Source organism: Berkeleyomyces rouxiae, assembly GCF_048999995.1.
Source record: "Berkeleyomyces rouxiae strain 22BRR77 chromosome Unknown BrBRR77_ptg000001l, whole genome shotgun sequence".
Lineage (NCBI taxonomy): Eukaryota > Fungi > Ascomycota > Sordariomycetes > Microascales > Ceratocystidaceae > Berkeleyomyces > Berkeleyomyces rouxiae.
The window spans coordinates 3,313,833-3,328,018 of NW_027396491.1; the positions used below are offsets into that span (position 1 = coordinate 3,313,833).

At 50.0% G+C, this 14,186-nt stretch overlaps 3 protein-coding genes across 3 annotated transcripts; 2 read left to right on the forward strand and 1 right to left on the reverse strand.

The window, feature by feature from the left end:
• Positions 1–431: 431 nt before the first annotated feature.
• On the forward strand, positions 432–1,304 carry BROUX77_000944 (uncharacterized protein; the record flags this gene model as incomplete). Its single annotated transcript, XM_073753604.1, has 2 exons — positions 432–755; positions 900–1,304. 2 exons carry the CDS (start codon positions 432–434, stop codon positions 1,302–1,304), a joined length of 729 nt encoding a protein of 242 aa, XP_073609179.1.
• A 479-nt stretch (positions 1,305–1,783) lies between these two features.
• BROUX77_000945 (uncharacterized protein) lies at positions 1,784–2,521 on the reverse strand (the record flags this gene model as incomplete). The annotated part of the gene is made up of 4 exons (XM_073753605.1): positions 1,784–1,817; positions 1,922–2,101; positions 2,318–2,333; positions 2,479–2,521. 4 exons carry the CDS (start codon positions 2,519–2,521, stop codon positions 1,784–1,786), a joined length of 273 nt encoding a protein of 90 aa, XP_073609180.1.
• A 5,307-nt stretch (positions 2,522–7,828) lies between these two features.
• Positions 7,829–9,097, forward strand: BROUX77_000946 (uncharacterized protein; the record flags this gene model as incomplete). The annotated part of the gene is made up of 1 exon (XM_073753606.1): positions 7,829–9,097. The coding sequence occupies one exon, from the start codon at positions 7,829–7,831 to the stop codon at positions 9,095–9,097; it is 1,269 nt and encodes a 422-aa protein (XP_073609181.1).
• Between the last annotated feature and the right edge of the window lie 5,089 nt (positions 9,098–14,186).

Consider the following 14,186-nt stretch of genomic DNA (forward strand, 5'->3'; position numbering starts at 1 on the left):
TAATAGTCGACACGCCTTGCTTCTCTTTATTCTTGTTAAACCCAATATGTTAAAAGTGTCTTGGATGGCTGAGGTTGCGGTGTGTATCAAGTTGGTTGCTAAAAGCCAACCCTTTATGTGGGCCCATACGTAAGGCTGCTTAGATGCGCTTCTGAGATTAACAACCGACAACACATGCCGCACCGCAATATTCGTCGCCGTCCATCAAGAGCTTCTTCCAATCATCAACCATCGCCTGCGGATCTAACTCATCTGGCGCCTGACAAACTTATTTCCAACTTTCCTTCGACAGCCTGGGGTTTTTTTTGCACGTCCTGCCCTCGGTCTTCCGGCTCTCGATCTAGAATACCCGTCTTGCGACACGCATATATTTGCCCCGGCCACTACATCTCCGAGCGGCAGAAGCCCTCTCCCCTCCCCGCACACACACCATGACCATGTCCAGCCAAGAGCCCTCGGGCGCCCCATCGACCACCCCCACCACCGCGCCTGCCGCCACGGCCGGTGGCCCTGCGACCCCTGCCGCCGCCGACGTCGCTGCCGCAGGTGTCCCGGGCAACAGCACGAGCGCCGCGACCAACAGCGCGGGCGATGAGGCACCAGGCATAGATATTCCGGGTTCGCAGGGTAATGCGGCGAGCGGCATACCGTCGCTGGATGTGCCGGAGACAACGATCCCCGAGTCGCGTCTGCCAACGCGCAAGGACTCATCGCTGCGCGAGTTCCTGCACAAGATGGATGATTACGCGCCGATTGTGAGTTTTTTTTCTTCTTCTAGGAGGAGTGTTGCAAGCGATGCCGATACGCTTGTCCTCGGTCTGCTTCACATGACACGGCGCAAACTCCTTGGCTGTATACGCAGTTCGCTAACCAGATGCTACTTTGGCTGCATGTGATAGATCCCCGATGCCGTTACAAACTACTACATGACCAAAGGCGGCCTTCCGCCTGCACCGCAGACAGATCCTCGGCTCGCGAAGCTGCTCGCGCTGGCGACGCAAAAGTTCATTGCCGACATCGCCGCCGACGCGTACCAGTACAGTCGCATCCGCGCGTCCAACACAGCCAACAACCCGATGGCCAACCTGGGCGCGGCTACGGGCTTCCCCATGGCTGGCCAGGTCGCCGGCCAGCCTGGCGCCAAGGACCAGGGCAAGGGCGGGCCGCTGGGTATCCAACGCCCGGGCTACGGAGGCGGCGGCTCGGGCAGCGGGCAGAATCGCACTGTGCTGACGATGGAGGACTTGGGCATGGCGGTGGCGGAGTACGGTGTCAATGTCAAGCGCAGCGAGTTTTACCGCTAGGTTTAATATTGGTGTTTCGGGGGAGCCCGGGGGTTTTAGTCGGTGGATGAAGAAGGGTGGGTGGGATGTTTGTGTGGACTCGAGCAAGTGGGAATTGGTTGCTTAAGCTGGGATTGGGTTGACTTTTTTTTGGCGCATTTGGATCTGGGATGTCATGGACAAACAATAGTGTCTGACATAGTTTTATTGGTATTGTTACTCCGTTACTATCTTCTTTCTCTATTCCACTGGATGGATCCTTGATGGTATTCACCCTCATGAAAACAACATGGTTCAGACGGGCTTAGCTATCAGCAGAAAGTGTCGCCATGCTTACATCAATTCTCTTTTAATGGAAGGTTTTGACTTTGAAACAGCTACTTTAGGTTCCGATTCATGGATTTTATTGGTGATGGTACATAGTGTCAAGGGCGCAAGACACAGCGCAAATAAGGTACAAAAAGCAAGCCCAAGAAACAACACAAACAACCGACCGTCCTTTATTTCTTGTCCCAGATGAAGGGTTTACGAGTCCTACAATGTCACAGTTAGTATCCAAGAAGCAGCCCCAACCAACTCTTCTTGCTCCAGCAGAAAAGGAACACAGGACGCCAAAACAAAAAAGGAAAAGGACGTACGGAGAAAACTCGCCAAGCTTGTGGCCCACCATCTCCTCGGTAATCAACACGTCAATGTAGGTCTTGCCGTTGTGCACCTGGAACTTGAGCCCGACAAAGTTGGGCAGAATCGTCGCTGAGCGGGCATTCGTCTTAATCGGCGCCATCTTCTGGCCCGGCGCAGGCCGCACTATGGGCAAGCTATAAGAGAGATCAGTCAGTCATTCAGTCCTTAGGCCCTGTTTATACGCCGGTGTTGCGCGCGCTGCCGTGGGGTCCCGTGGGGGTCCGGGGCTGCGAGAGTTGTGGAGCGTTCGCTGGTGCTCTCGGCAGAGGGCATGGGTATGGTCTGTGAGGCTTTTCTATTTGATATCTCGAGGGCCATGACGAGTGATTGGCCAAGTCACTGTGACTTACGGAACGATGTGCGGTCCTGTACGCGAATAGTCAGTACATGAGGTTGTTTTCTTATATATAAGCATTTGGCGCAAGACACCAACAAGTACGCAGAAAAAGAAGAAGAAAAAAAAAAGGATTAACGGAGGGAAAGAAACAACAATCCAATAGCTCTCACTCACCCTTCCAGACGGACCGCTTTAGCAGAACTCTCGACGGCTGCATTGTGGCACTCTCGTCGAATTATCTCGGCTCTGCACGGCTAACAAGATCTTTGACGATGGCTTTCATGGCGGTTTGGCGCCTTCGCAGAAATCGAGTGTGGTCAGTCAGCCTCATCTGTGGTGCCACAAGAAAACAAGCGAGCTATTACCCGATGATTATCCGGTCAATCGGATCGGCAAAAATGAACGGATCTCGGGACTTGAGATTTGGATGGGGCAAACCGGGATTGAACCGGTGACCTTTAGATAACAGAACCACTGAAGTTGCGCTTCAGTCTAACGCGCTCCCAACTGCGCCATTGCCCCCGAGGTTGTTGAGGAAGAGGCTTCTTATCTTTTACTAAGTACTGTGTGTTGTAAGAGGCGAAAGACGTTTCATGCGATCGCCAGTCGTTGGACAAATTCCACTCAAGCAGATCATTCCCGTCGGTCATGAGCTCAAGACCACAGCCAATGACGTTATCCATTGCACCATGTGCTCACTTTCTATAGAGAAAGGCAAGAAAAGATAAACAGTTGTGTGACCAGCTTGCGTTATTTGTGTGACAGCATTCTAACCGAGAGCTGTCTGCCAGAATTTGGCGCATGTAGCACATTGTGTCATAGGCCACCATCAAGGACTCGATACATCTCATGCCTTCGGGTCTTCGCATGATCATTGGAGCCAAAAGAGGTGGCTGGCAGAGTCTTTTTTTTTTCATGTTAGGTGGGTTTCCATTTTTTTTCTTCTGGAACTTTGGAGCACAAGTCGATGAAAAAAGTTTTCCTATAAAATTCCCACACCGATTCCTTGGCTTTAGCCCCATGACTCCTGCTTCTTCGCGTGGTAGCAGTCGGAGTCTAGGATAGTAGTACTGGTTGTATACCGTAAGAACATGGTGGATGAGGGTTATGCATATGCATGCAGGTACTAGTATCTAGACTTCTGTATATGCATGTACTCCTGGCGTAAGCTAGAGGTTGGGCTCGAAGTGCTCCTGCATAGAAAACAAGGAGTTCACCACCCACCTCCGAGACTAAATGTGCACTTGGGATCCCTCGGTCAGTGGAACCCGCGACGAGGGGACTCTTGGCAGTGGTGGTGGATATGTAGTGCGAGAAACGAGTGCGACCCTTCACCACAAACACCGCAAATACGAATGCGGCCAAGAAAACGCAGCCGCCCTGTACCAAAAAATGCAAAAGCAAACACACAACAGTATATTCGGTTTTGTTTATGCACTCCCCTCCGCATTTGTGTGTCATCCGGACTACCAACAAATGACAAACACGTCAGTCAATCATGAATATCCGTGCTCAATTTCGCGCACAGCGTGAGACGAGCTCCCGATATATGACGGGGGAACACAGTAACGTGGTAACAATAGAGAGGGCATGTTGATGGTGAGACACCATGAGAGCTCCTTTCAAATCCGAGGCTCTGCCGATAACAGCCCACCCTTCCGGATCTCCCCTGTAGCCGATCAGGTCTAGTTCTCAATAAGGCAGAAATAAAGAAGCAGGGGAAGCTGGTGATGTGAAAAGGGACACACCTCAGGTCTAGAACAAAGGCTAGCTGAACAGCAGTAGTCAACCAGAGCGAGAAAGGCCGAGACTATGGGCGCAGTATCATCCAAGGATTGCAACACATGGGACATGGAGCAGGGCTAGGAGGAGAAAGCAGATGGAAGCGCCAGGAAAGCCTTGTATCCGAAGGCTCTGTAAAGAACAAGCCCCCCTAAGTTGTTCTGCTGGGAGCTAGGGCAGCCCTGGCTGGGCCCGGGAAATATACACGAAGAGGCTGGGTTTTCCTCAGGAGGTCTCCGGTACTGTGTCACCAAAAGCGAGCAGGCTTACGTGGCTATCATGGAGTTGTGGGGGACAAGCAAAAGAAGGGAACTTGATGCAAGGGAATGCAGAGTCCAAAAGAGACCACATGAAAGCCAGCTGCAGCTTGACTTCAGGAGCAGGTGTATTCTTTGCAAGGAATAGTTAGTTAATAACAAAACGGAAGAGGAAAAGTCGGCGGTTAAAGGGAGGAATGTGCAGTGGCGCGACGCCGTCTCTAAAGTTTGCTTGTCTTCTATAACTTTAGTTTCATGCTGCATTCAGCATTGAACAAAGTACTATAACTATACCATAGTGCAAGCGTGGTAATAGACACATGGCAGCAATCGCCAAGCTATATTGGGGGCCTCCTCTGATATCATCACTGCATGTATTCAACCACTAGTGGTGGTCCTGCTGATGATTCCGGTGATTCTGGCAGCATGTTGGCAGTGATACATTTGTGTTGTATTATTTTTTCAAAGCCAACCAACAAGTTCATTGTCCCGAGCAAAATCGATCGCCAAGGCTTCTATGTGCCATCCCTGGACATCTCTGGGAGCGTCGTCAGCCGGGCCGCGTCCTCGCTTCACAGGCCACCCACGCCTCAACTAAGCAATTAAACCCCGAGAAGGCAGACACAACGTGGAGGAGAGGGACAGTCCCCAAGCAAGAGAAGGGGAGAATGGAAGTAAACAAGGCTAAGCTGCTGGGGATCCCCTGTACCCGTACACATGTCGATGAAGTCTGTGCACGGAGCAGCCACAACCAGAAGGAGAAAGGAAAAGGCAGCGATATGGACATGGGCATGGACATGGATGCGACGGTGAAATCAGCTTTCTCTGGAAACCCCTCAGTGGGTGGGTGGTTGCTGGCAGCAACACGACAGTGCAAGATTAGGCCAGAGACCAAGGCAGGTTGAGGCGTCCATGAGGCGATTATTTTTGATTGAACGTTATGGCTTGGGGATTGTGGTGGTTGGCTCAGGCGCAGTGCACCACCAACAACGGGAAATTGTTTTGCGCAAAGAATCCGGGACAGAGCAGCTGTGCAGGAAATGGAGTGGGTGAGTGGCCCTGGTGAGAGGGCGGGCCGCAAGGGATGGTAAGCAATCGGTGCTGAGCGTGGAGCGTGGAGCTGGAACCCAGAAGTCGAAGTCGAAGTCAAAGTGGAGGTTGAGATGTGGATACAGACGATATGCGGTGAAGAGATTTCCCGGTGGTGATTTTGAGGTGATAAGTTAGTCAGTTGGCACAAGAAGGAATTATGGCAGCCTGAGGCACAAAGATGTCAAGTCAAATTCAGAACGGAAAGAGCACAATGCTCCAGAACACAGCTACTACAAATGGACTCGTACATACATATGTACTTGTGCTACATAGCACTTGTGAACTTCAAGTAAATAACCAACTATTGGTTAGACGTTGAATATAACACCACCGGACACATACAACACATAGATAGCAGCAACTACTCCAACTTGTGCCTAGAGTTGGTTGTAGTTAGTTGACGCATTCAAAGAAAACCAGACCACAGTCGTGACCCTCCAGTCTTGAAACAACTCTACATGCTTGTGCCTATGTTTGTCTAATGACGCTTTTGGCGCCCACGAGCTGCAAAACTGCCAAGTGCCTAGAAAGACGGCTTGTTAATAGTGTGGACTAGCTGCAATAGTCGGCCAGCTTGATGCTATAACTAACTGATTGCAAATACAAGTCAGCAACCCATACCCTAAGACCCGCTGTTGCAGGAACAACCTGCAAGGGAAAAGGAAGAAAATAAACTTGAGGGGTTGAGTAGTGCCCTTGATGACCGCCCAAGGTCTTTCTCGCACCATGTACAATGCGCCAGGTACCAGCACAGCAAGACTTTTAGGTTTCTAGTGTCTTGCCGAGGATGGATGATGATCGACACTTGCAAGTGGGCGGCTCTGTAAGGGAGGGGTGTATATGGGCACAACTAACTACGGGTATCACTAGACAGCAAAAAGGACAGAAGTACGACGAGGAGCATCACCTGGCTACCGACAGCCTAGTTTGTCACAAAGGTCCTCGTGAACGGCGTTGCAAGGCTGGTCCAATGTCAAGCGACCCCGTCTTGTGGTGTGCTAAAACAAAGTGGCAAACTTCCGTATACAGGATAGTCAGATGGGCGGACTAGTTAGCCAGGAACTTAGACTCAAATTCCAGTCGACTAAAAAGTAGACTGAAAGCAGCCAGATAGAGGGCACAAAGGCATGTCTCACTCTGTAACCACAGGCCACAAAAGTCCAGCACCACAGGGCCCAATACCAACCAACACCGACAGACACAGGATTAACTACAGCGACCGGACCAAGAAAACAATAAAGAAATACGAGTAGCAATCAACCCAGCCTGGCTCTTAATTCAGACGTAGTGAACGTGCCTCCAGCCAGCCTCAATTCAACCCCTACTCAGAAAAGCAATGACTTATAGGGACATGAAATGCAAATTGAGTACGTGGATAGCCGCGACAGCATGTGCTCAATGCGGCCGAAGAGGGAAATGAGAACAAAGGGCAAAACGTCCGACCAAACGAAACAAAAAGGAATCAAGCGGGAAACAGACAGAGTGGGCGGGAGAGGGGGATAGGTGGGATTGGGATTCCATGGCAGAAGAGCCACAAGTGCACTTATGCAAGCCCAACTGGTTGTAAGGCTGCGATAACGCAGGCGGGCGACTGGGAAAGCTGCAGTTTGTCCGGAAACAGCCAGCTTTTCCCTTTCTTTTGTTCCCTACTCCCTTTTTTATCTCGTGTTTTTCCCTCTCTCTGTCACTATATCACACAAACCCCTGCTGGACCCTTCTCCGGCCCTTGCGCCGGCCCCTGCATGGGTCACTCGTCCAAGGCCCCTCCCTGTTCCTGGATTCCTTCGGCCAGAAGCATACAGTCCAGGATACCCATGTCTGCTTACTGCTGGAACTGGGCCAGGTACTCTCACTAACACTAGGAGTCTCCTCTGGTCCTCTACGGTGCTGGTGATGTATGGCGGTGTTAGTTTGATGGTTGTACATTCCAGCCGGCTGGGTGGCAGAGCTGCTGGTGTTGGCAGCCTGTCCGCGCTGGGTCTTAAAACCTTTGACTTTATTTTCCTTTTATCTCTTTCAGGCGAAACTGATTTAAAGCCGGCCGTCTTCCCTTCGCTGGGCTTCTTGTTTACTCCTCCATCACAGCATCCCTCATTCACTCTCTCTCGTCTTCAACCGCTGCGTGGTTTCCCGACAATCTTTCTTGTTTTTGCCTTTGTACTTGTTCGTGCTTGTTTATTTATCTTTTGCACGCTCTTTGTGCCTTTTCTCTTGCTCTTCAGCACTTGACACTATCACCAGTCGCGAGCGACTCGTTGTCTTTCCATTCTTTTCCCGCACGTCTTAAACTCTCTGGCACTCTTGCTACCTGTACAAACACACAATCATTTTTTGAAATCGAATCTTGTCGACCTGATATCACAAAAAACACAAATTTTTAACCAATCTTCACCATGATCGCCAAGTCTCCTCTTGTTAGCCTTCTGGCTGCCTCTTCTCTGGCCGGCAACGCCCTGGCTGCCAACTCCTTCCGCCACAACCAGATGCACCGCCGCTCTCCCGGCCAAAAACTGGACATCCGCGGCATTCACACCGAGTGGGTTGTTGTCGAGGAGACCAAGTTCGTCTACGCCAACGGCGCTGAGCACACTGTCGATGCAGTCAAGGCTCAGGACTATGACTATGCCCCCACCACCACCACCACCACCACCATCCCTGCCGCCGCAACTACCACCTCGACCTCCACTTCTACCGTGATCTCGACCACTGGCAAGTTCATTCCTGTGGTTGAGCCCTTCACTCTCAACCCCACATCTTCCTCTTCTGCTCCCGCCTACGGATACAATGCCGAGGAGGTTGCCCAGAGCAGCACCTCTTCCACTCCTGCTGAAGCTGTCTACGCTGCTGCTGGCACTACCCTGTCCACCTTGACCACTGTGGCCGCTGGTGCCGCCTATGTCGCTGACTCCACGTCGTCTGCCTCTGCTGCCTCGACCTCGACCTCGTCGTCTACTGGCTCTTCCTCCAAGCGTGGTCTGGCCTATAACGACGGCACTCTGCTGGACACCTTCTTCAACCAGCGCACCTTTGACTGGTCTTACAACTGGGGTGCCTACGTCGGTGATGTCAGCGTTGACATCGAGTTCGTCCCCATGCTGTGGGGCAATGATGTCAAGTACACCAATGACTGGACCACTGCCGCCGACAAGGCCATTAGCTCCGGCTCTACTCACGTGCTCTCATTTAACGAGCCCGATATTCTGTCTCAGTCCAACATGGATGTCAGCGTTGCTCTTGCTGCCCACATAGCCCACGTTGTCCCCCTGAAGTCCAAGGCCAAGATTGGATCTCCTGCCACTTCCAACTCGAACCTTGACGGTGAGGGTAACGTGTGGCTCAAGAGCTTCATGACTGCCTGCGAAGCTTCCTCCGAGTGTGTTGTTGACTTCTGCGTTACCCACTGGTACGCCGAGGCCTCTGCAGCTGACACTCTCTTCACTCACCTGGAGGCCGTTCACGAGATTTGCGGTGACCGCAAGATCTGGCTCACCGAGTTTGCTCCTACTGGCGCCGGTGATGATGCCGCTGCCTTCCTTGCTGAGGTCCTGCCCAAGCTCGACGCTCTCGACTACCTTGAGCGCTACTCTTACTTCTTCGCTGCCATTCCTAACATGTTCATCTCCAAGGGTGTTCTGAACGAAGCTGGCTCTGCCTACATGTAAACTCTCTTATGAGAATTGAAAACTGTTTCTCACTACTACAGCTTTTGCAACAAAAAAGTAGAACACAGAGCCACCCCTTTGTTTAAGCATTTGAAGTTGCTAGCTTGAATTGAGACGCGCATCCTTTTTTATTTATGCTTTTTTTTTTTTTTGCAATTTTGCAATTTTGCAATTTTGACGTTTGATTTTTCAGCTTTTTGAGTTCTGTTTTGTATATACCAGCCACCGTTTTGCTTTTATTCACTTCTTTTTTGACTTGATCGTGTTGATGCCAGTCCCTCGTGGTTATCTGTTCTGATTCGTTGTCATGTCCTTTCTTTTTTCTCTTCTCTTGAAGTCTCACTGGCTTCTTTGGTTATGAATCACCATCAACAGGGGTTCGAAACCTATTCACTCTTTGGTTCCAGTGACTCCTGTCACCCTTCATTCACTTCGTGTTCTCGGCCCTGGCCTTGGACTTCACTTTACACCAATCAAAATTTCCTTTTTTTCTTTCTTCACTTTTTGTCCTTTTGTTTTGCATTGTTTTTTTTTTTTTCGGTGGGTTGGGAAATTTCTGGCGGGCTTATCGATCCATGAAGGACCTCCCTTTTGTTTATGCTTCTCCGCTGGGAACCGGGCTGGAAGATGTTCTTTGCGAGATGGCTGGAAGCGTACCAGACTGAGAACCGTGCGGTATACATGCTAAGTATTTGTATGTATATTCGCGGTCTCCGTCTGGGATGCACACACAGCAGAGACTTCTTGAACCGGGCTATGGGCGGAGAGCCAGGATTTAAACATGGATAGAGCTCTAGATTAGTGCCTTCAATGGAATTGAACCTCACACATATACACGATGCACATGTAATACCAGTAACTGTACTTTGCATGTCTAAAAGAAAGTGACATTTGGCGGCCCTACACCGACACCAGCACTCTTACCATGCGCTGTGATGCAGGTCTCTTGTCCTCAACGCAGGCATCGTTTCAGGTTTAATAGCGATCAGGTACCAACGTGAACAAGCTGGTCCTGGTGTATGACGCAAAGATCATGACTTGAAAGCGGTTAAAGCCCAGGTCTTCGTTTCACATGCTCAGGTACACGGAGCTTTGGATCAACCAAGGCAAGAGAACATGAGACTGCTTGGCTACGCCACAAAGAGAACGCTGGCAAGCTCCGTGACTTGTAGATCATAGCGGAGTTGACGGATATCAAAGCCTTGTAAAACTACCACTTCGATTAACATGCCAAGTTTTACGGAGACTTACATAAGATGGCAGCAGGTGGATGCACACAACCCTAGATTCACACATAATATTAGGGTCCATAGGCTGTGCTACCTTGCATTTGTACTAATCGTGCCACGCCTCACTTTTTCACAGAGGAGCTCCTGTCAAAGCGTGTAAACTACCACTGCGCCAAAAAGACGAACGTTTCTAACTGGGTAACTTGGCCTCTTCGTAGTGATCCTAACAGCGATAGTTTGACAGCTCCAACTGTCGAAATATATTCTGCCCGAAAGGGCAACCGCCGGAACAACTATACTCTCATGTGGCGCAAGGCTCCACATGGAATACGGAAATTGGAGATCAGAGCTAGGCTACGTAGAACTTACTGCCTAATACATACTGCGCGATTATCACCAAATGACGCCAGCTGCGTTTTCGCGCCATCCATATGTGATGACGCTCCCCAGCTTAATCGTTCCGTTAGCCTAAGCTGACACTTTACAAAAAACATCACCACTTGCTCATCGGATATTTCATCGCGTCGTACCACTGGCAACGATGGGTAACATCTCGCTAGATATGGAAGCCATGCTGGGCCATGCGGTATCTTCCAATTAAAAAAATCCGGAAATCTCTATCACAAAAGTGGCGTGTCAATTTACCGTCTCGAAACACATCCTTGGATCGCATCTTTGTGGCGTCGGTCCAGCAAAGAAGAAAACCGACACACCGGCTGTTCTCTGATGCTGAAGACGCTGCTTTAGTCAGATATATTGATCTCTACGACAGATACAACTACCCTCTGTCAAAAGAAATCATCGTGGACTACGGTATCGTGGACGCAGAAATCTGGAATGTTGGCGGGACGGGGTTCCAGTTGGGTATGGCAAAATCCCAAATGGTGGTCACGAAGCAGCCAAAACTCGCTAAAAGACCACTTTTTGAGAATCGAGAGTTTGCTACCGCCATCGAAAGTGCATCTACCGTCGGAGAAACCTGCCCTTTATACGTCATCTTCAAAGATGTAGAACATCTCGCCAACTGGTACACCGTCTCCGACTTACACCCCTCTACGCGGATTTCTGTTTCTGGCTCCGGCTATAACAACGACAGAATCTAGCTGGACTGGATCGGCTTCTTCCATCGCCACACGAAGAAATACCGGGTTGGTGACTATCTCATTTTATCCCTCGATGGCTTCGCATCTCATTACACCAAAGAGTTTATAGACAAGTGTGAAGGATATCGTAAATTTTACTTCTTATTTTGACACATCTTACTGTACAAAAGACTAACCATTCGGGCATTCATCCATTCGTCTTTCCCGCTCATACGACACACATTCTTCAACCGCTTGACGTCGGTGTTTTCCAGCCATTGAAGCACGAATATTCAAAGCTTCTTCTTGCGGCACACCGGGACGGCTTCACCGATAAAGTGAAAGAGACCTTTCTTTCGAATGTCACGCAAGCTAGAAAGAAAGCACTTCGGTCTCAAGTCATCAAATCGGCCTTCAGAAAATCAGGGATTGTTCCTCTAAACCCCTTGGTCGTCCTATCGAAGCTTCCGGCTCTGTCTCCGGCTCCTGAAAGACCGAGCACGCCACCTTCACAAGATCCAGATGAAACCCTGCCATCACTTTTGCGTATATCCACTACTTATCACCAGGTACAGCTAGCGTGGGATGAAATAAACCATGACATGGAAACGATGATGGTTCTCCAGGATTTCGCATACAACATGGCTATAGTTCAAAAAGCGGTCCTCCGCGACAACATCGGCTTTACGCGGCATGAAATGGACCACAACAAAAAAGAGGCAATCAAAGTTCAACGTAGTTACAAGCATTTGACTCGTAACTATCGCATTAAACCAAGAGGTTCAATGGATCGCGGAGAAGCGCACTATGTGATCGCCAATCTCGAGCAAGATGAGCTTGGTCTTTTGACGCCTTATCCCAACGTGCCATATCACCTCAACGAATGGAGTCCCGGCAAGAGGAGACCGCAGAACAAAGAAGAGCCGTATAACCTGCAGCATTCACGGCTTCGAATGGCGGCGAAACATGTGTTTGGTCGGGTGAAGAGGAAGTTCAAGATTCTGATATCGTCGGTGCCGGAACATGGTCTCGAATATCAGATCTTGATAGTGTATGCTTGTACAAGCCTTTGGAACTTCATCAGGGCGCATGGGGATAATCAGGAACAGCCCCTGTTGACCCGGAAGAAGCAGATTTCCTTGAGGCTGTAAGAAACTGTATGGATTCGAATATCGATGCCTCTAATGCGGCGGCTTTGAGGCAGAAAATCGCGGGGGATCAGTGACAAAGGTATCAGTCGCATCACCGGAACCCGGCGTTCGTCGGGGGCCAAATCGCTGAGCTATACGAAATGGCAGAGGAGATTGAAGGTGAATAATATGGTGTGGTGTTAAATTGGCAAATGTGAAGCTAAAAAAGTCGGGCTCCCGTTCAATTACACTGACATTTTGCATGATTCCAAAAAAAGACTTCTGTTTATTTGACTACCACAGGCAGTTATTATATTTGCGTAGTTAGAAGTAGCATCAAAGATTTGGTCCTTCGTCGCGATCCAGCCCGCATTCAGAATTCTTAGAGTATTGGAGTCCTCTGGAACATCCGCTTTTTCATAGGCTCTGTTGAAGAGTAATATTCCTTAAGGGCATTCGGCTCGGTTGCCAGGAAGTTCAAAAACAAGGCAATTTCATCACAAGCTGCCCGTGTAGAAAACCTTCTTGTAAGTTCAGTGTAAGCTTCGTCTAGTTCTTCTTCAGTCGGGAGACATTCCGATAGACGAGGGGAAGTCTGGGGTGATATGGTGGTGTCTGAATCCATGGACGTCTCCGTTGGCTGACTCGTTCCAGAGGTAGAAAGAGACGAGGCCGTCTTCTTCCTCATTCCAGAGGTAGAAAGAGATGACGCCCTCCTTTTCCTCGTTGGAGGCGGAGAGCAAGCTGGTTGAGACCTCTGGTTTGTTGTTGGGTCCTGTGAGTGTCCCTCATCCTGGCCACCGCTCTGGCTAACAAGCTCAGCATCGTATGAGGTTTCCGCATCTACGGCTTCAGAGGCCGTCGGAACGAGCCCCTCGGAACCTTCAAGCGCCTCCTGATAGAGGTCCTTCCTTGGAAGCTCATTGCACCTCAGGTAATCAACCGGCTCGCCGTATTTTTGTATTCAATCTGCCCATTTTTCATCGCTAGCATCGATCGCACCAGTATCATGGTCATAAGAAACACCGGTCAAATCGAGAGCTGTAAAGGCCCTCCAGACCCTGACCATCGCCTTCACCTTCTGCTCGACTCGTTCATACGTGAAATTCGAGTCCGGCCACCGGGCCTGCAAGGTGCTGGCTATTTCTGTGAACAGAGCCTCTTGTTTAGGTGACTTGTCAAGGGGGGATCTCCCTGCTTGCGAGAGTCACTCAGAGCCTCCAAGATGACAAAGGCCTGCTCGTCAGTCCACCGGGGACTGGCTGAAAGCTTTAATGGGGCTTTGGGCGACAGTGATGGCGGCGGCAATTGGGCATCTGATCCGAAGGCCACATCGTGTTGAAGATCGGGCGACGACAAACGCATAGTTGTGTTGGTCATGGTGAGATATGAATATAGAGATGAAAATATCGATAGCAGTGGCTTGCAGTCGTTGGGCTGTTGGTGTTTGTAGCCTTGACAGGAAAAGGTTATGGTGGGGGGAAGTACGCAAGGTGCATCTCAAAGAGACGTTGAATATAGTCAAGTCAAGTCAGGGGCACAAAATGGGAAGGCTGGGATACATGTGGCCATTTATGCAGTTGAATATTTTTTGTCATATGTTCCATATTCATCAGCCGATTAGTTAACTGTTTTGGGCAATTTCAGC